The sequence below is a fragment of the Pogoniulus pusillus genome, chromosome 3 (genome assembly GCF_015220805.1).
Source record: "Pogoniulus pusillus isolate bPogPus1 chromosome 3, bPogPus1.pri, whole genome shotgun sequence".
In the NCBI taxonomy this organism is placed as follows: domain Eukaryota; kingdom Metazoa; phylum Chordata; class Aves; order Piciformes; family Lybiidae; genus Pogoniulus; species Pogoniulus pusillus.
In genome coordinates, this window is record NC_087266.1 from 11769222 (window position 1) to 11791117 (window position 21896).

The window sequence follows — 21896 nt, forward strand, 5'->3', positions numbered from 1 at the left end:
TGTGCAGGTCAGCTTGGAAAGGATTTCTGTGCCCAGACCTATGCCTCTACGGACATATGTGCCACCCGATGATTTACCTGTCTTGTCATTTGCCAGACACAGTCAATAAACTGGAGGAAGACAGGAGAGCGATCTGCATCTGCATGATTCTTGTCTCCGTGTCCAACTCTCTGAAACAGAGCAGAACAAAGACTGTGAATTGCATAGGGTTTCACAGGGAAACTGCTGGGGTCTCCTTTCAGTCACTCAAGGCTTTATCAGCAGCCTTAAGAAAGTTCAAATGAATACTGACTTTGCTTTGTCCATATCAGTGGGTAAGGGAGTGAAGGACAGTTACTCCCTTTGCCTTTGAAGTGAAATTTCTTTATGGTGATATTTTCATGCTAAATTAAAACAAGAGTTGTTAGAGTAGAGGCTCCAGATGCTATGCTGGCACTGGTTTCAGTTAATAGCTGAAGTTCAGAAGGGTAAAAAAAAGAAAATGCTTTTTCCTTCAGTTGCAGCTGTCACCCTGGCTACTTCAGTAGTAGAGTGTGCTAGATCCGAACGCTACCTACAGGCACGGCCTGTGGCGAGAACCATCACACAACACCTCACAGCTTCCAAGCGCTGTACAAACACTAACCCAGCCCATCTCCTGCCACCTCAAGAGAGGCAGTAATGAAAGCACCCCTAGAAGCAGGCTCCAACCCCGACCGTGCTGCGTGGCCAAGACATGCAAGGACTGATTCCTTGCAACTTGCACAGTCCATTAGTGGTTGTATATTACCCAGAAGCCCTAAGCAGTGTATAAAGGCAGAACATGTTTTTGCTGCAGCAGGACCTCAGTTGCTTAGTGCCTCATCTTCACAGAATCATAGAATCAACCAGGTTGGAAGAGACCTCCAAGATCATCCAGTCCAACCTAGCACCCAGCCCTATCCAATGAACTACACCATGGCACTAAGTGCCTCATCCAGTCTTTTCTTGAATGAGATCAGGTGGCTCAGAGACTAATCCAACCTGACCCTGAATGTTTTTTTTCTTTCTTTACACAAAGAGAAAAGTAATTACTCTTGTAGGAAATTTGAGCCCTGAACAGTGTATATATATACATGTATTTCACTATACAAAGGAGATTCTGTAACAAATTTGTCTGGAGAAGCTCTTCTAAATTAGTCTGGTCAGCACTATAATGCATTGGGGTGGTGATAGTTGTCATGGTAGGCCTGATATTTTCCCCACCTTCTTCAGAGCACTTGACTATGAAACACACCATGTTTACATGCACGTGCTGCAAAGAGACCTTGCTCTAGCCCTTGCCAAAATTAAACAGTCACAAAAGAACAGCTATGAGCAAAACACAGTGGGAACAAAGACTGAAAGGACACTGCTGAAAGGCTCTCAATTCCCATCAGCACAGACCGTAACAAACTGCTGGGTCACAAGTTCCCAAAGCTGCCTCTGCCACTGCAGGGACACAACTGTGAGCCAGCTACTCTTGGTGAACTCTCAAACGGATGATCTTTCACCTGAACAATTAAAAACCTTCCCAGAAATAAAACCTGTGCCTGAAGAAAATGTGAGGTCAAGGCCACAGCCAAATTGCCCAGCCTCTCCAGCACCAAGGCATTTGTCAGATGATGGCATTCAAGCAGTCTCAGCAAATGGACTGATCTGGAGAGAACTATTAAAAATACCTCAGTGGCTTCTGCCAAGTCCCAGCAGAAATGCCTATCCTGAACCCAAAGCACACTGATATTTTAAGCCTAAGCATGGGAACATGATGTATCAGTCAGGCACCCAAGAGATTTAATACCACCTGTTCCTTGTATCTGACTGCTACTGTCTCCAGGGAGGTTAAGAGAGGACTGGAATTATAGGCAGAAAACAATAGCAGCAGCATTCACCTTTCTTTTGCGAGTTCAGCTGGGAGACTTCTCACAGGAAAGGCTGAACTCCTTTGAAATCCTTCAAGGTGGACAATAACTTTTTGTTCAGTGCCTTCCAAGGGCTAGTGACTCACCAGCTGAAATCTGTGGCCAAAGCTCAGCCACTCCTTCTCCACTAGCACTTCGAAGCCCCTGATTGTTCGGTAGTAGCTGTCTAACATGAGCAGAGAGAGAGAGGTGAGCTGGGCTGTCCGGTCCCAGCCATCACTGCAGTGTACAACCACAGATGTCTTCCCCGACTCCACCTTGTCAGCGATCCGAAGGGCTCCAGCAAGAATCAGCTAGGGGGAGGGGAAAAAAAATATATTAAAACATTTACTAATTCTCATTGGAGAAGAAAAAACAGATGGTGACAACCCAGGACAAAACAAGTGCTCTGCCTGCCTCCAGAACAGTAAATCAGTCCAACTACTTTACAGCTAGGATAGTAGATTGGTCAACACCTTTTTTGTTCCGGCAAGACAACAACACATCTAAACCGTGGCTTAGCACAGGTCTAGAAGAGCCCTTGCATTAAGCTCAGTGCTTGGGCAGGTCACAATTCACACACAGGAGCATTCTGTGTCTGAACACGAACACAAAATAGCCATTGTCTTGTAAGTGCCTCAGGACCAGCTTTGCCCCTGTTTGCAGTAGCAGGCTGACAATGTAAGCTGCACATTTTTAGGTGAGAAAGAGCTTAATTTGAAAACATATGTAGCAGCTGAAGCATTTTGCCCCACTTACTCTGACTCTGCTTGGATTCCTAAAGGCTGGCAGGGAACATACTCCCTAGCCTAATCCAGGCAGTAATGCCAGGATGCTGAGGATTCCCAGATCAAGAGCTTGGAGAAGCTGGAAGTCCTGTGCTTTGATGAGGGCTTTCACCGTTACACAGTACCCAGGAATACACTTTACTTCCAAAGCACCATCTTCTAGCATTTCATTCCACCCTCCCTGTCCCTCTTCCCAACTCCTCAAAATTCCCCATTCCATGAAATTGTGGGTTTAGTTCTCTATAAACTGAAAACAAATCACCTTCCAGTTTCTCGTGAACTGAAAATCCAGCACTGGACTTAGTTCTGGATACGCTTCCCTGCAAACAGACTGGTTTGGACTTGGACTGAGCCACATGCAGTGGATGTAGGCAGGCTCACCTTGATATGCTCTAGCCAGTGAGTTGACTCCAAGTTAGACAGCCAGTGAGTCTCCTCGATGCTCGGATACACAATTTCCTTCAGCTTTCTCAGCGACTCTCTCATGACATGAATGTTGTGAATGTCCAGGAACACCAGTTCTGCATTCTGGTAGGCATCCTCACTCTCATAGCCCCCTCCTTTAGCCTGGAGAACAAAATCCACAGAGAAATCATTCAGCAAAAATGTATTCTATACTTCATCTGAATCCTTTGTCCAGAGCAAACCCCAGCTGACAAAATACCACTGTGGTTGGCCACAGCAGGCAGAGAAGACTGAATTTATCTTATGATGGGGAACAAACATGTACGCGCCTGCATTTTGTGTCTCTTCCCTGCAAGACTTATTGAATGCTTTATGTTTTACCACAGAATATCACATTACAAGCCTTCTTTTGCTCTGTAACTATCATTTCTCCCCATTCAAGCTACTGGCTCACTGTTTTGTCTTTCACAGATTTCCCATGCTGTTACAGGGCAGTATCTCCCCCACACAAATTGCCTCTCCCAAGCACTGGGGGGGAAGGCAGATTTTAAATAAAAGAATATTTTAAAAAATTAATCATCATCTGCAGTGCAACAAAGCAGAACTACCACTAAAACAAGGCTTAAGTGTGATGGCATGAGACTTAAGTTTAAAAAGGGTGGAAAGGAGGGCTCTGAGAGCTACCCATCTGTCAGCCTCACATCTGTGCCTGGAAAGATCAGGGAACAAGTCCTAGAAGCTATGCACACGTGCCTCCCAGAAGCACAGGGAGGACAGAAGGGCTTTGCCAAGGGCAAGTCCTGCCTGACAAACCTAGTGATCTTCTGTGGAGTGACTCCACCAGTGGTGTCTAATACCTTCATCAGTGACACAGGCAGTGGAATCAGGTGCACCCTCAGTAAGTTTGCAGATGACACCAAGCTGAGCAGTGGGGTTGACAGGATGCTACCCACAGGGGCCTCAGCAGGCTCAAAAACCAGGCCTGTGTGAATCTCATGTGTATCAACAAGGCCAAGTACAAGGTCCTGAACCTGGGTCAGCATAAATCCTGGCATCAATGCAGGGTGAGGAAATGATGTGATTGAGAACAGCTCTGCAGAGAAGGACTTGGGAGGGTTGTACATGAGCCAAGAAATGTGTACTCACAGCCCAGAAGGCCAACTGTATCCTGGGCTGCACCAAAAGAAACGTGATCAAGGGAAGTGGCTCTGGCACTCTACTCTGGGTGAGACCTGACCTGGGCTATTCTATGCAGCTGTGGAATTCTCAGCACAGAAAAGATGCTGACCTGTTGGTGCAGGTCCAGAGGAGGGCTACAAAAAAAAATATTAGAGAGGTGGAGCACCTCCTTCCCTACAAGGAAAAGCTAAGAGAGATGGGGTTGTTCAGCCTGCAGGAAAGGAGGCTTTGGGGAAACCTTACTGTGGTCTTTCAGTACTTCAAGGAGGTCTGTAAAAGAGATGGGGACACACTTTTTAGCAGGGCTTGCTGCAAGAGGACAAGGGGTATTGTTCTAAACTAGCAGCAGGTACGTGTAAGGGAGAAATCTTTTACAATGAGAGTGGTAAAAAAACTAACACAGACTGCCCAGAGAGGTGGCAATGCCACACCCCTGGCAACATTTAAAGTCAGGTTGGACAAGGTTTTAAGCAATCTGATCCAGCTGTAGATGTCCTTGCTTACTGCAGGGCAGTTGAACTAGTTATCTTTAAAGGTCTCTTCTAACCCAAACTATTCTATGTTTCCATAACAGGAAGAACACAGCAACATTCCTAAACATTAAAGATCTTCATGGTGTATTTTTAAATTAAAGATCATAATGCTTAATTTTAGGAAGTGCAGCAGGGTTAACAGGGACAGGTGCTCTTAGAGGAGGCATTCTTTCCACCATGTGAAGTTAAAAATGGTGCTAAAGCCTGACTTCAGAATTACTAGGAATTTTTTCCCCCCATTCCAATCTCATTTTCCATTGTAGATTAATTCAAACAGACCTTCAGTAGTCACTTTACAGGTACCACTAGAGGTGTAAAAGTCTCTCTAGAGCATTAGGTCACTGCACGTGATTCCCTTCCCAGTGGAAAACTGTTTGTGGTGTTCAGGAATAACTTGAAATGGTGGTGGCAAGTATGTTTTAAATATTAGATTCACAGCTTTAGACCAAAGAAGTACCTGACCTTATTGGCTACAGCATTCACACTAGGCCTTGCATCAAATATGAAGATTTTATGGGACTGAGCATTAGAATCCATGATGGCTTGAAGGTACTTTTCATCTTCCTTGCTTCGCTTACCACTCACTCCCACCATTGGCTGACTACAGCGAGTGATGGTTGCTTGACTTTCTGGGTGAATCCATGACAACACCTTCAGAAACAACGAGAAAAACAAAGGGAAAACGAGTTTCTTTAAGCTAATGAAGTGTTTTACCTGTAACAGCTTGCTCTGGGATCTCACCCTCTATTAACTGGTTTCAGAAGGCTGGATTTTATTAAATCAGGATTGAATAAAAGACAGAACTCCTCTGTCCTTACTCATTCAGTCTGGTGACATTCTCAAAGCCTGAACAAACAAGGGGTGACTGAATAAGTTCAAGTCTGAGTTTTAAGCATGATGCAGACTGTTTCCTCACTGCTGTGTGAGTCACAAACACCTTCTCTCTCTGCAGTCTTTGGACTATGGCTTACACTGTTACATCACATAAAAGTTAAGCACTTTAGGAAGAAATCTAATTTTCTATAGACTCAAGAAGTAAACCAGTACATTTTCTGCTACTGCTGAAAGAATCATCACAATAATGTGTTCTGGTTTAATCTCATTTAAGTATGTTCATCAAGATCATCATTAAATGTTTATCTTCAACATCAGATCAGACCAGATGATTGTAAACAACCAAACGGTGCTGCTTTGCATTCCCCAGGAAATGAACTAAGATTTGGCTCAGGTTGTGCCAAGTAATCTTATCTTCTCAGTTTAGTTTAGTCTACACCTCTCTTGCAACAGTAGTTCCAGCAGATAATTTTGCTTTCTAACTCCTCAAATGTGCTGCAGTCTTTTATTACTTACTGACCATTTACTGGCTCCTTGGAACATACTCAGCCTGGTCTTGGTATTATTTATGGCCCAAAGGTATGTAAGAAAACCATATCAAAGGGGCTTCTTTTGTCACACTTACTGGTATGCGTCCTCTTGATCTGAAAGATGCTACTCTCTTTAGTTCTTCATCAGGAATGCTTACAGGCACAGCTAGAATGGCAGGGTAGGTATCACACAGCTCATAGCGCTCATTAATCTTGGTCAGCCTCCAGCTCTCATTGGGAATTCCCTGAAGAGGAAACAATAGCAGGTTAGTAAATCAGTTGCTGTGAGACTCCAGATCTGAAATTCAAGGCAACTTTTGTTAATAAAGGACACTTTAGAGCTGGAGCCTGGGACTGCATTATCTTGGTAACTTGCACGCCATGCCCTTCCTCAGGGAGGCAGGGGTCTTGCTTAGGTCACTGAAAACAAGGCAAAACAAAAGACCACAGGCAAGCTCACCTATGGTAAAAGAACAGTGGGGGCTGCAGATACAGCATCTCCCTGAGAACATCTTTAACATACCTCCTAGACTCATCATGGTGCTTACAGGACAGTCAGGAGCAGGACAGAACAGGTGACCAAGAGTCCTCACTCCTCTGTTGGCACTTAGCACAAATGTGGTAGATGGAAACTGAGGATGGAAAATGGAGTTACTACACTGGATGGAGGGGAAGAGAAAAGTTTTGGGCCCTGTTCAGTGTTTGTGGCACAGCTGTGCAATGCCTAAAACCATAGAAAACCTGATTAATTTTACCTTTCTGTCTGTGTGACTGCATGTGATCTGGACAGCGAATGTACAGCTCCCACGTTCCTCTCACACTAAGCTCTCCAGCTGAACTAGTCTGACTTGGGCTGGGAGAGCAGGGAATCTGTACTCATCACGAAGCTCAGCATGTCCCAGCGGGCAAGCAACTCAACAGCTTCCTAGGTGACAACATCTGAAAGACAATGAGGATGATCCTGACAACCCACAGACTTGGTCTGGCTTACGTTGGTAGTTAACAAATCAAAAAGGTGTGGCTGCTACTGAATGCCCTCAAGGAGAGATTTAAACAGCCACTTGCTGCAACAGGGGTGAGCACTAACGCAAAGCACCTCTGTGGGGAAGACATCCACTGCAGTGAACATAGAAGCATAGAATGGTGTCCCAGGTTGGGGGAGTTGCCAAAAAGAGTCCTGTCCCGGGTTTGGGCTGATCCCTCCCCCGGGAAGAAATTCACAACACAAACCCCCCTACTTTTTTGAAAGTCAGGGAAAGATGAAATTGTATTTTCTTATAATATAAGTATAACAATGTAAAGAGAAATAATAACTAGAGAAGGAAGGAAGGGAAAAAAAAGAAAACAATACAATAACCTTAAGGGAGATGGGGAGGGGGTCAAGCGGCGGCGAAGCAGCAGAAGCAGCAGTAGCCAAAACAGCAGCCGGGGAAGATAGGCGAAGCTGCAGCAGCAGAAGCCAGCGGGAGAAGGGGGAGAACAAACTGTGCTTCTAGACATTAAGTTCTTGATGCTCCAATGAAATTATATTAATTTATCTATTGTTGCCATTTATGTGGCCTATCCCTGGAATGTTCATCTCTCCCCTATGTCTGAGCTAGAGGATCAGCTCAAACGGCCACAAATGGTTTAGGTTTGAAGGCACCTCAAAGATCATTCAGTTCCAACCCCCCGCTATAGGCAGGGACACCTCCCACTAGAACAGGTCGCTCAAGGCCTCATCCAACCTGGCCTTGAACACCTCCAGACTTGAGCACAGAATCTGGTTTGGGGGAACATGAGCTCTTAAAACAATACACCCTTCTGTTCCATTCAACAGTACTTCCCTTTAAGGATGGCGATGGGATACTGATTATCACTGTCATGGCTGCCACAGGAAATTAATGACAAATCCAACACAAGTCAGACAAGCTGTGGTAATTACAGCTGACCCACACAGACTGCAGCCAGTTCCCCATCACAGTGGTGAGTCATACTGTCAAAATAGGTCACACTTGGAAATATGAGGAGAGGACAGATCTTCTGCCTAACACCAGTCACACCCTGGTCCTGGGGCCTGCCCTGAGAAGGAAATGTTGCTACAAGGAATCAGCAGAGCTGCCAGGATCATGTGTACCCCAAAATGCTAAAGGAAAGCTATTTTTCGTGCTGCCTGAAGCCAAAGAAGTGGCAGAAATGGGCAAACAGTGTGCACACATAATCCAAACTTAGTGATGGGTAAGACATACTCAGGTCCACCTACTGCATACAGCAAGAATGGAACCTCCTGGGTCCACCAGCCCTGCTGTCAATGCTATCACAGGAAAGATATGGACGTGCTGGAGTGTGTCCAGAGAAGGGCCACCAGGATGATCAGAGGGCTGGAGCACCTCTCCTACGAAGACAGGCTGAGAGAGTTGGGGTTGTTCAGTCTGGAGAAGAGAAGGCTCCTGGGAGACCTTATTGTGGTCTTCCAGTATTTGAAAGGGGCCAAGAAAGCTGGTGAGGGACTTCTTAGGGTGCCAAGTAGTGACAGGAGTACGGGGGATTGATCCAAGCTAGAAAAGGGTAAATATAGATTAGATGTTAGGAAGAAGTTCTTCACCATGAAGGTGAGACACTGAAACAAGTTGCCCAAAGAGGTGGTGTAAGTCCCAGCCCTGGAAGTTTATAAGGCCAGGCTGGATGTAGCTCTGGGCAAGGTGAACTAGTGGAAAGTGTCTCTGTCCATGACAGGAGAGCTGGAACTAGATGATCTTTGAGGTCCCTTCCAACCCTGACAATTCTATGATTCTAAATAGCAAAACTCTTGCTCTTAGCTATTCGTCAGCCATGACCAAACTGGTTACTGTCTGAAAGTGAACTAATGGCAAGTGACTGAACTGTTCTCAGTCCTGTCCCAGTAAGCACCTGATTGCACTGCAGTGGACCCCTAAGTAATGCTTGAAGATTTCATCTCTCCCAAATCCAAAACTATGCTGTTGGGACATTCCTGCCAAGCAAAACAGAGGCTAAGAAGCAGTTACATGGAAGAAAAGCTCCTTCTTGTCCTACTCTGCAACTCTACCAGTTCTCATTAAGAAGACAAAGCAGTGGCTGGCACTGTAAGGCTCTCACTTCAGTGTCAGACAGAACGGCTTCAGCACACACTGCTTGGTCCAGAACCCACACCTCCAAACCTTTGAGCCTTGAATCACAGCATCACTCAAAGCAGACTTGGGATTCAGATTCTGACTTTCCCTAAGCATTTGACATAAAGAGAAATAAGTGAAGTGTCCTAGAAGAGAAGCAGAATTTGCAGTGATGCAGTGCAGCTTCTGCATTTATTCAGACTCCTTCAGATTTGTGCTTTCTCCATCTGCACTCAATAGAAAAAGCCAAATGTGGTATCAAGCACATTGGTATTTCCTCATATAAGATGCATTTCACTGGTAAGTTCTAAGCACCCAAAACCATACTGCTGAGCCAACCTTAACTGTTACAGATGCAACTCATGAAGCCCTGCAATCTCAAGACTGGCTTTGTGGACGTGCAGGAGAAGCTCAGACTCCCTTTGCTATCTGCTGGTGGGCTTGTTCCCACTGTTAAGGAACACGGCTGCCAGGTGCCCAAATTAGTGGCCAGCACTTGCTGCCCTGACTGGTGCACAAAGTCTGTCTGCTCCAGATAAACCAACGCTGCCAGGAGACCTCGATTTCAGGAGAATTCACATGTTCAGTTGCTTCTGGAGAGCAGACAGGAAGATGAGACAGACATATCTATAGCCAAAATTATACGTGCCCATGACTGTTCTGCCTGAGACCAGATGGCACAATGCACCTCACACCCAGAATATTACTCATTTGACCTCAAAACTAGGCCCTACTGGGGATCCTTGGCTTGTATCAGCTTATGTACTCTGCCTGGGTTTAGAAGCAGGTGAGCTGACCTTGCAACCCTCCTTCTTCTCTACTCCCCAAGGCCTGACTGCCTTCTCAGGTCCCAGGTCTGACATGGCTGAGCTGCACAACCAGACCTGGACTGCTAAGGACTGCAAAGCCATGCCAAAGAGCTGTGTACGAATCTACAGAAACACAAGAAAGACAAAAAACAGAGAGAGGAAAGGGATTGTTGAGACAAGGACTGCTGGCAGCTCAAGGTGTCGAGAGGGAAAAACAACATCATGAAATGGTACAAAATTGAAAAGTGAAAACTGCAGTTCTAGTAGGCAGTCAGTAGTAGTAGGTGAGGGCAAGCAACTGGGTCATGTGTGTGCTGATGAAGATGGCAACAACCACCCAACTGACGGAGATGAAGAGGCTGATCCTCCTCCTCCTCTTGCTGGTGCCTGCCTGTCCAGGAAAGTCTCTTCAGATGCCTTCTCTAAGATGATGAGTACTAATGCTCATGCTAGTAGCTGATTAAATCTCAGCTATCTTCTTTTGCATGTTAGCCAGCAAATAATTGCTTCATACTCTCAGCCTGCATACATCTTGCTGGAACAGTATCTTTGTGTATGGCTAAAGATTCTCAAACACACTCATTCCAGAGAGGAACCATAACACCCTGGACTGAAGCTGTGCTTGGAACTTGAAGTGAAAGTGTCCCAGTGTTTGAGAACACTCCTTAAGACTATCATCTAACCTTAGGGACACAGTCTTTGTGTCATCTCCACACACAAACCAGGATTGGTTTCCCTCTGGACAGGTCTTACTTCAATGGCCTGTACTTGGTCATCACTTGACCTACACATGAGAGTTTCTTCATTTACAAGGAAAAACTTCTGAAAACATAGAACCATGGCACTGAAATCACCACCTTGCAAAGCACATGTTTAAGCTTAAGCACATGAAAATCTTTCACTGGCAGGAAGAAATCGTTTCCTTGCTGTAACTACATGTGGTCACATCTGCCTGCAGGATCCACCAATCTGATTCTGAGCTTAGCCACACAGGTACAAGTTGAGCTGCAGCAGGCAAGGCAGGGAAGAGTTACATGCTAGCAGGGCCTCTCTCAGACTTGGTTTGAACCAAGAGACACCAAGAGACTGAACACATTAGCTGAGGTGCATCCCTACACTGACACAGGATACAGCTGCTGGAGCCACGCTGATTCCTCCACTATATACTCAGCCCAGGTTGTGCCCACGCAGCACAAGACAGCTGTGATTTCATTTTGCAGTAGAGACATACCTAGCATAAACAGAGCCTCACTATGAGACATTTAACAGTTCAATTCCCATGTTCCTCCCCTAAGTGACATCCGAAAATCCATTGCGCAATGCTGTTCTCATGCTCCACCTTTTTCACTCTGCATGTGTACTAATACTGGGCACTTCTTTTATCCTTCTCAATTATTAATCTCTGTATTGGGGTGACCTCATTGCTGTCTACAACTACCTGAAGGGACGTTGTAGCCAGGTGGGGGTTGGTCTCTTCTCCCAGGCAACCAGCAACAGAACAAGGGGACACAGTCTCAAGTTGTGTCAGGGGAAATACAGGCTGGATGTTAGGAGGAAGTTCTTGCCAGAGAGAGTGATTTGCCATTGGAATGGGCTGCCCAGGGAGGTGGTGGAGGCACCATCCCTGGAGGTGTTCAAGAAAAGCCTGGCTGAGGCACTTAGTGCCATGGTCTAGTTGACTGGCTAGGGCTGGGTGTTAGGTTGGACTGGATGATCTTGGAGGTGTCTTCCAACCTGGTTGATTCTATGATTCTATGATTCTGTCTCCGAAAGCACCACTGACAGCCTATGCTGTGGATCCCTCGTACACTTGACCAGAGCATGGGATTGGACAACCATCACTTCTGTAAGGAAACATCACACACTTCCAGCTTCACAGTCTCTTGTAATATTTTCCAAATGCTTCCCACCTTGTTAAGGAAAATGAAAGCTTTAAGTTACTCCAAAGGCATCTCAAGGCCTTTTAGTTACAACTGAGTCTTATTCACTTTGCATTTCTGTTTTATACTCTGCCAGCCTGAGTGTAATAAAAATCAGGGAGCAATTTCAGTTTTAAATTTCATTTGCCACATGTGATTCCATTTATCAACTAAATACCAAAACTCTCTGATTTCCTTTTGTTCTCTACAGGTTGTTTATTACTCCCCATAGTTTCACACAATCACAGATTTTTAATGAGTTACATATTTCCATCTTTCCCAACAATGAAAAACTCTGAGGATTACTGAATATCTTTCCTAAGTGCAACAAACTCTATCATATCAACAAGCTCACAATGGCCTGAAAATAAAGCTATAATAATTAAATCATTCCATATGCAAACTTACCAAGTCTACCAGTGTAGACATAGATCCTACCCATGGATCCTACTCTATTCTAGAGCTATGAAAGTGATGAAGGAAATGGAACATCTTCCTTACAAGGAGAGACTGAGGGAGCAGGGGCTCTTTAGTCTGGAGGAGACTGAGAGGTGACATCATTAATGGTTATAAATATGTAAAGGGTGAGTGTCAAGAGGATGGAGCCAGGCTCTGCTTGGTGACACCCAGCGACAGGACAAGGGGAAACTGGTGGAAGTTAAGGCATAGGAAGTTCTGTGGAAACACAAGGAAGAATTTTTTTCACTGTAAGGGTGACAGAACACTGACACAGACTGCTCAGTGGGGTTGTGGAGTCTCCCTCTCTGGAGATATTCAAAGCCTGCCTGGACACATTCCTATGTGATCTGGTCTAGGTGATCCTGCTCTGGCAGGGAGGTTGGACTAGATGATCTTTCGAGGTCCCTTCTAGACCCTAACCTTCCGTGATCCTACTACAAAAGTCTTTTATGGATGCCTGGTAGTTGGCTTCTACTTTTGCTCCATTCCACTTCCTCTATGTTTCTTATTCCCCTGGGAAATGGCTGACCTGGTCTAAAATACACCAAGTTAACATCTGGCCATACCAAGGGCTGCATCATGGCCTAGGCCAGCTCCTCTCTAATAGATTTTTAACCAGTTCCAAAAGGTCCTGCAGACAGTGCTTATGTCCTACTTTTCTGTTTCTGATCACAATTCACACAGTCAGAGACAGGTAACCCCATTATCCGATTTGATGATGCCAGTTTTGTTTCACTGTTAACAAATCCCTGCTGCCATCTCAGGACATAATGCTGATTTACTGGAGTATTTGTTATTGCTTGAACAGAACCTGGCAGGATTAAGAAAAAAGGCTAAGACATTCACACAGATAAAGTGAACATCCATAGTTATAAAAGATGAAATTAAGTAAACAGACTGAAATACCTAAAAGTTTTGGAGGGGACATAAAGCTTCATGCTGCATGATCTAAATCTAACTAAAGGGATGAAATTCTTCTCCTGGCCAGATCACAACATAAACATGTACTACAGTACAGTTTGCCTCTTCTTCAGCAGCTGGTGTTGGTCACTTTCAGAGATAAGCTACTGGAACAGATGGATTGTGTGATTTAGAATAGGAGTGACCGTAGCCCAACATGGGTAAAGTTCAGATAGGCCAATGCTGTAATTAAAGAATCCTTGCTTGGATTCACTTCTGCAGTTACTGATCTAAGCAAATAACTGGGGGGTCCAGCATGTGGCCATTCATTTGATTTCCTGACATAAAAGGAGCCAGGCTAAGCTTTTTCTGTCTGTCCAAGAATGATACGAAAGTGGATCACAACAAAAAGAAGTACATGCTGCAGCAGTGGCTCAACTGTGACATGCTTTGCACACAACAGGGCTACCTTTTGTGACCAGAAACACAGACATCATGGCCATAGTATCATTTTCTGAACAGAAAGGCTGTGAAGAGCTACAAGCCACATATATGTAAAAATATGTGTCATAGAATCAACCAGGTTAGAAGAGACCTCCAAGATCATGCAGTCCAACCTAGCACCCAGCCCTAGCCAGTCAGCCAGACCATGGCACCAAGTGCCTCATCCAGTCTTTCTCTGAACACTTCCAGGGACAGTGACTCCACCACCTCCCTGGGCAGCCCATTCCAACAGCAAATCACTCTCTCTGGCAACAACTTCCTTCTAACATCCAGCCTAGACCTCCCTTGGCACAACTTGAGACTGCATCCCCCTTGTTCTGTTGCTAGCTGCCTGGGAGAAGAGACCCCCACCTGGCTGCAGTTTCCCTTCAGGTAGTTGTAGACAGCAATGAGGTCACCCCTGAGCCTCCTCTTCTCCAGACTAAACACCCCCAGCTCCCTCAGCCTCTCCTCACAGGGCTGTGCTCCAGGTCCCTCACCAGCTTTGTTGCCCTTCTCTGGACACATTCCAGCATCTCAACATCTCTCTTGAATTGAGGGGCCCAGAACTGGACACAGCACTCAAGCTGTGGCCTGACCAGTGCTGAGGCAATTAAAAAGGAATTCAAGGCCCTGGGGAAATTGATAGATGGGGCAGGAGCACAAGTGGTGTTCTGCTCAGTTCCCCCTGTGGCAAGGGAGTTCACAGAGAGGAACAGCAGATCCTATGACATCAACAGCTGGCTCAAGGGATGGTATGAGAGGAGGCACTTTGGCTTCTTTGACCTTGGGGGAACTCTTACTGAGCCAGATCTGCTTGATCATGATGGGGTTCAGTTATCTAAGAGGGGCAGGAGAGTCCTGGCACTGGAGTTGGCAGGGCTCATTAGGCGGGCTTTAAACTAGGTCTGAAGGGGGTGGGTGAGGCAATTACTCTCTCTGAGAAGGAGAGAGTGGCAAGGAAACTAGGGACAATTGGGGAACCCAGAGCCCAGCTGAAGTGCATCTACACCAATGCACGCAGCTTGGGTAACAAGCAGGAGGAATTGGAAGTCCTGGTCCACCAGGGTGACTATGATATAGTTGCCGTTTCAGAAACTTGGTGGGATGACAGGCATGACTGGGCTGCTATACTGGGGGGATATAACCTCTTCAGGAGAGACAGGCAAGGGAGAAGAGGAGGAGGGGTGGCTCTGTATATTTGGGAGTCACTCCTTGCCACTGAGCTTGAGGTGAGGGATGAAGGGGTTGAGAGCTTGTGGGTTAAAATCAGAGGGAGGACAAACAAATCTGACATCCTGGTTGGAGTCTGTTATAGACCACCCAACCAGGATGAAGAAACAGATGAGATATTTTACAAACAGCTGGAGGCTGTCTCAAGATCATCAGATCTTGTCCTTGTGGGCGACTTTAACCTGCCAGATATCTGCTGGGAACTTAATTCAGCAGAAAGGAGGCAGTCCAGGAGATTTCTAGAGTGCATGGAGGACAGCTTCATGACCCAACTGTTAAGCGAGCCTACTAGGGGTCAAGCTCAGCTTGACCTGCTGCTGTCCAACAGAGAAGGGCTGGTAGGAGATGTGATAGTGGGAGGCTGCCTGGGGTGTAGTGATCACAAGTTAGTGGAGTTTTCAATATACAGGGAGGTAGGGAGGCACTTCAATAAAACCTACACCTTGGACTTTCGGAGGGCAAACTTCAGTTTGCTTAGGAAACTTATTTCCAATGTCCCCTGGGCAGCAGTCCTCGAGAACAAAGGGGTCCAGGATGGTTGGACCTACTTTAAACAGGAGCTCTTGAAGGCACAGGAACTGGCAGTTCCCACGTGCCGAAAGATGAGCCGCAGGGGGAGGCGACCAGCCTGGATGAGCAAACAGCTCCTGAAGGAATTGGGGGGAAAAAAGAGGGTGTATCGCCTCTGGAAGGAGGGGAAGGCTTCTCCTGACGTGTTTAAGGAGATAGCCAGACTATGCAGGAGAAAAATTAGAGAGGCCCAGCTAGAACTTAGGCTGCCACTTCCGTGAAAGATAACAAAAAGCACTTTTATAAATTTATCAACGCTAAAAGGGAGGGCAAGAAGAGCCTCCACTGCTTACTGGACCAGGAGGGGAACACTATAACTGATGACAAAGAAAAGGCTGAGGTCCTGAATGCCTTCTTTGCCTCAGTTTTCAACAGTAAGGAGGGAGGAGTTCAGGGCAAGTGGCCTCTTGAACTGGGGGATGGGGTCGGGGAGCAGTGTGTTCCCCTGGAAATTCATGAAGAATTAGTTCAGGACCTGCTGAGTCATCTGGACACCCACAAGTCCATGGGACCAGATGGCATCCATCCCAGGGTGCTGAGAGAGCTGGCAGCTGAGCTGGTCAAGCCACTCTCCATCATTTTCCAGCAGTCCTGGCTCACCGGAGAGGTCCCAGGAGACTGGAAAATGGCCAACGTGGTCCCCATCCACAAAAAGGGTCGGATGGAGGAACCTGGGAACTACAGACCTGTCAGCCTGACCTCAGTGCCAGGGAAACTGATGGAGCAGGTTCTCTTGGGGCCAATAACTGCGCACCTGAGGGATGGCAAAGAGCTCAGGTCCAGCCAGCATGGGTTTCAGAAAGGCAGAGCCTGCCTCTCCAACCTGATCTCCTTCTATGATCAGGTGACCTGTTTGGTGGATGTGGGGAGGCCTGTGGATGTGGTCTATCTGGACTTCAGCAAGGCCTTTGACACTGTCCCCCACAGCAAACTGCTGGCTAAGCTGTCAGCCCGTGGCTTGGATGGCAACACTCTGTGCTGGGTTAGGAACTGGCTGGAGGGCCGGACCCAGAGAGTGGTGGTGAATGGTGCCACATCCAGCTGGCGGCCAGTCACTAGTGGTGTCCCTCAGGGATCTGTGCTGGGCCCCATCCTCTTTAACATCTTCATAGATGATCTGGATGAGGGCATGGAGTCAGTCATCAGAAGTTTGCAGATGACACCAAGCTGGGGGCAGATGTGGCTGGGTTGGAGGGCAGAAGGGCTCTGCAGCGGGACCTTGACCGCCTGGACAGATGGGCAGAGTCCAATGGGATGGGGTTCAATAGCTCCAAGTGCAGGGTGCTGCACTTTGGCCACAACAACCCCATGCAGAGATACAGGCTGGGGTTGGAGTGGCTGGAGAGCAGCCAGACAGAGAGGGATCTGGGGGTACTGATTGATACCCGCCTGAACATGAGCCAGCAGTGTGCCCAGGTGGCCAAGAGAGCCAGTGGCATCCTGGCCTGCATCAGGAATGGTGTGGTCAGCAGGAGCAGGGAGATCATTCTGCCCCTGTACTCTGCACTGGTTACACCACACCTTGAGTGCTGTGCTCAGTTCTGGGCCCCCAACTTTAGGAGGGACATTGAGATGCTTGAGTGTGTCCAGAGAAGGGCGACGAGGCTGGGGAGAGGCCTTGAGCACAGCCCTACGAGGAGAGGCTGAGGGAGTTGGGATTGTTTAGCCTGGAGAAGAGGAGGCTCAGGGGTGACCTTATTGCTGTCTACAACTACCTGAGGGGTGGTTGTGGCCAGGGGGAGGTTGCTCTCTTCTCTCAGGTGGCCAGCACCAGAACAAGAGGACACAGCCTCAAGCTACGCCAGGGGAAACTTAGGCTGGAGGTGAGGAGAAAGTTCTTCACTGAGAGAGTCATTGGACACTGGAATGGGCTGCCCGGGGAGGTGGTGGAGTCACCGTCCCTGGAGCTGTTCAAGGCAAGGTTGGACGTGGCACTTGGTGCCATGGTCTAGCCTTGAGCTCTGTGGTAAAGGGTTGGACTTGATGATCTGTGAGGTCTCTTCCAACCCTGATGATACTGTGAGTACAGGGGACAAATAACCTCCCTTGTCCTACTGGCCACACTGTTCCTAACACAGGCCAGGATGCCCTTGGCTCTCTTGGCCACCTGGGCACACTGCTGGCTCATGCTCACCCTACTATTTAGCAGTACCTCCAGGTCCCTTTATGCCTGGCTGCTCTCCAGCCGCTCTGTTCCCAGCCCATAGCACTGCAACCAAGCTCCTGCCAAGTTTCAGGTACAGTCAACAATATAAAATCTAGTGGGACAGAAAAGTTTGTATTCTAAAACCAGACACACCAGGATTAAGAATCTCCAAATTCTCAAGGGTCACCCTTCCTTATTTCCAGGTATTGTAAGACTGTCTCGTGTACTTCATTTTCCTAACTGAAACTTGGCTAGGTGAAGGCTGTGCCTTCCACTGGAGATTATTTTGATAGCACAGATATTCTTTCATCTTTACTCCAGAGTTCCCAGCCCTATAAAGACACATCTTGCCCATACTTCTTGAGCTGCAGATCCCTTTTCATAAACAAATCTTTCCTTAAAATAGCTACCAAAAAAAGAGAGGTAAAATCTAAATGAAGTACTAATAACTCCATTATCTGTTCTTACTAGGCTAAGGCAACCTTAGCTACAGCGAGTATCTCTAACTACAAATGATCAGGTTGTCTCTACTAGGATTTCAGATAATTGTGTCTCATTGCAAAACACACACTTCCATGGAAGGAAGACAGCAGAGGTAACATACATCTCACTTTCCATTAGCAGCCTCACAGCCAGTGATGTATCTTAGGCAGATATTTTATGCAGGAACAAATCGCCCCCAACAGTGAAGCGCTCTCTTCCCATCTGTTAATGACAGGCCTAGATAGCCAATTTAGAAGACATGCTTAGCTTTTAGAAGACTAGAGCTAGGAAAACGAAATCCTTAGGTTTTGGATGCCATGAATCTGCATCTAGGCTAGCAGAGAGGTCTGGTACAGTTTTGTCTTATGGGAAATGCTCCAATAAGCCTTTAAATTACATAGCTTAAAATCTGTTCATTTTACAAATAAAAAATGGGTTTTTCCTGGCAGATAAAGAAATTTACTGTGTCCAGGGCAAATGTGTCACTAAATGGTGCTCTTTTCTCTAATTGAGAGTTTTATGACAAGAATGATTTCATTATGAGAAACTAAATTCTCCCACCAGTGAAGTTTTAACCACAGTATTCCAGACTGACAGCCTGCCACTTCAACATCATTAATACCTTTGAGCAGCTTGCTCACACTACAACTCTGTTCCAACCTACTGTGCTAGTTTGAAGCAGGCTAGAATGTTTTGGTGAGAAGAACTAGATTACAGGCTGTAAAAGGAAAACAAGGGTGATGTCTACCTCCCTCACAGGCTTGCTGAGATGTATAGGAACAAGAAATAAAAACATAGATAACCACTCTCACTTGGGCTGCTGGCTGAGCTGCATCTTACTCTCTAACCTCACCCTCCATTTTGGACTAATCCACTTTGCTTCCTAACCCCTTGGCTGAGCCTCCATTCTTCCTTGGGACTGGGGTAAGGTTGAGAGGGGTACGGGGAAGGTGAAGAGGCGGTAGAGAGCCCCTCCTGGGGACTCAGGTTTCTGGGAGGGGAAATGTGTTTCTGTATTACCTTTTACCTTGTATATTTCTGTCTATAACTGTATATACTGTAAATATCTGCTTGTATATTGTGCTAAGCTGTAAATATAAGCTTCATCCATATTTCCAGAGCCAGCTGAGTCTAGTCTGGGTGATTTCCAAAGTGTGAGGGGGCAGGGAACACCCAAACCATCACACCTACGATTAAACATCACACTCTCTAGGTTGAACCCTATGCTGACACCTCAAGAAAATGAAGGCATCTGACACTTTTTCCTTTCCAAGTTCCTGCTTGAGACAAGAAAAACTGGAAAAAACTGCACCAATACAAGCAAGAGCTGAGATGTCAACCTCAGAAATGGGATCCCTGTACCTGCCTGTACCTGCAGAATGCATCATCTGTTCCTCACTGCCAGCAGTGGCTGATAACTAAACCAAAGCAATATTTTTTTCCCTACCAAAGCCTAAAGTCAGCTCTCTGCAGCCTGAGTTACCTCCATCAGTGGATGCCACTACCTCTAAAGCTGTACTGCTGTCTTCAATCACCACAGTATGGAGAATGATGTCTGAATTCAGCGAGCATGACGTTTGCCAGCACTATCATTCTCTGCTCCATGTGCTGTGCAGATCCTCACTTCTGAAGCAAGACAGGATGTAGAAGTGCAAAGCACAATACCCACCTGTCTTCTGTACTCCCAAGTGGGATCGTACACCTTCCATCCATTTTCTGGGAAAACTTCTTTGTACTCAAATGCAAAAAGTGGCTGAAAGAAAGAAAATGTATCACTAAGAGCCCACTCAGAGCCCATTTCCAGGATGTTTGATACTTCAAGCAGCAATTCATGACCAGTCTTTCTATTTTCCCCACCACATAACTTTTCATTTAGGGCTCTGTGAAGATTAAGATACTTGCTGGAGCAGGTAACTAGTTCAACAACATACTTTCCTCTATACCCTGATCTTGCTTGTCTGCTACCTAGTACTTCATGGACAAAAGGAGTTTATCATTAAATAATGAAAGAAAAGACAGCTTGGGTAAGAACACTCTTAGCTATTATATCCTTTCACCCAGTACCTGAAGTAACAATTGCAGTGTTGCAACACAACAGATTAACTGCATTCCAGATTTGGGGCACTGCAGTCATCATTAGCTGTAAATCTCTGATGGATGTCACTGTGCTTTGAGTATTTTCCCTCTGTTATGAGGTGTATCAGTAAGTCATACTACTTGCAGGAAGGAATCCAGCCTTATGGTAGAGGACTTTTCCTGCTTTCTAGATGATCTAAATTCCTACGGAATTAATTCTAAAACAGATTTAAATCCCAACATTTTTCTCCCTTCAAGAAAACGCACCCCATGTGAACACTCTATCAAGCAGATGGAAGTGAACAAAGCAGCTTACTGCAATTCTGTGCCTTTGGCAACAATTAAAAACAAGATACTTACTAAATTATTTGAAACTGGGAAAGCATATTTCATTAGGTTCTCAAATATGGATCGTCTTGTTCTCCCTTCTGGCTTATGAGCAAATCGCAAGTTTCGGATATCCTAGGAGAAAGAGGAGGGAAATCTAACTGCAGATGCCTGAACCACTTCAAATTCTAAAGAAAATCCAAAAGGCATTCAGAACAGGATTACAGCACAATGCTTTTATTAGTGCTGATTTAGTATCATACTTTGAAAACTTTCACTGCAGCTCTGGGTTTGGTTCAGCCGTTGTCTGCAGCCTCAAAGCTTGGCACAAATGCAGAGGAGCAGGAGGAGTGCATATGTGCACCTGATTGCAGCATCTTGCCTTTCTACCTGCAGGTCTCTATCTGCTGAAAGTCTATCAGGAAGTCCTGTGCAGGGACAAGCTATCTCTGATAGTCAGGACTTTGTGAGACAGACCTCCTAGGCTGTCACACAGAGCTGTGCCAGAAGACAGCTAGAAGGGATTGCCTCACAACGCACCTTCATCACAGATCTACTGCGCACGGGAAGCCCAAGCCCAGACACTTTCATAGAATCAACCAGGTTGGAAGAGACCTCCAGTCCAACCTATCACCCAGCCCTAGCCAGTCAACTAGACCATGGCACTAAGTGCCTCAGCCAAGCTTTTCTTCAACATCTCCAGGGCCAGCAACTGCACCACTTCCCTGGGCAGCCCATTCCAATGCCAATCACTCTCTCTGGCAACAACTTCCTCCTAACATCGAGCCTAGACCTCCCCCAGCACAACTTGAGACTGTGTCTCCTTGTTCTGTTGATGGTTGTCTGGGAGAAGAGACCAACCCCCAGCTGGCTACAACCTCCCTTCAGGCAGCTGTAGATGAATGCCATCTCCCTTTAAACCTTCCACCTCTCAAGAACATTCAGGATGTTTTTAAATTGGTAATTCCTCAACTTTGCACAGCAGCAGAATTCTAACCCAGGATCTCCTTTCTGTACTCATCTACAAAATCAAATTCAGAAACTAAATAAAGCATCTGTAAGATGCAAAGACTTTCCAGCCAAGCCTACAACTCAAACATTTGTGGAGAACAGCTTAAAAGCTACCAGCAGGAAATGAGCTATGGAGTTCTAGCATATGAAGGCAGTACATCAAATCAGAGAATGAGATAAACAGCTGAAGACTTAGCTTTCTC

At 46.2% G+C, this 21896-nt stretch overlaps 1 protein-coding gene across 4 annotated transcripts in view; it reads right to left on the reverse strand.

Annotated features, from left to right (window-relative positions):
- Nucleotides 1-21896, reverse strand: part of MTMR2 (myotubularin related protein 2) — a 75779-nt gene that overhangs the window by 7113 nt on the left and 46770 nt on the right. For all 4 annotated transcript variants that reach the window (XM_064170277.1, XM_064170261.1, XM_064170284.1 and 1 more), the window contains 7 exons: nucleotides 20716-20817; nucleotides 19949-20032; nucleotides 6263-6412; nucleotides 5266-5454; nucleotides 3068-3253; nucleotides 2006-2212; nucleotides 78-170 (listed from right to left, as the gene is read on the reverse strand). In XM_064170277.1, the coding sequence (XP_064026347.1) occupies nucleotides 78-170; nucleotides 2006-2212; nucleotides 3068-3253; nucleotides 5266-5454; nucleotides 6263-6412; nucleotides 19949-20032; nucleotides 20716-20817 (1011 nt within the window). The remainder of the gene's footprint in view (nucleotides 1-77; nucleotides 171-2005; nucleotides 2213-3067; nucleotides 3254-5265; nucleotides 5455-6262; nucleotides 6413-19948; nucleotides 20033-20715; nucleotides 20818-21896) is intronic.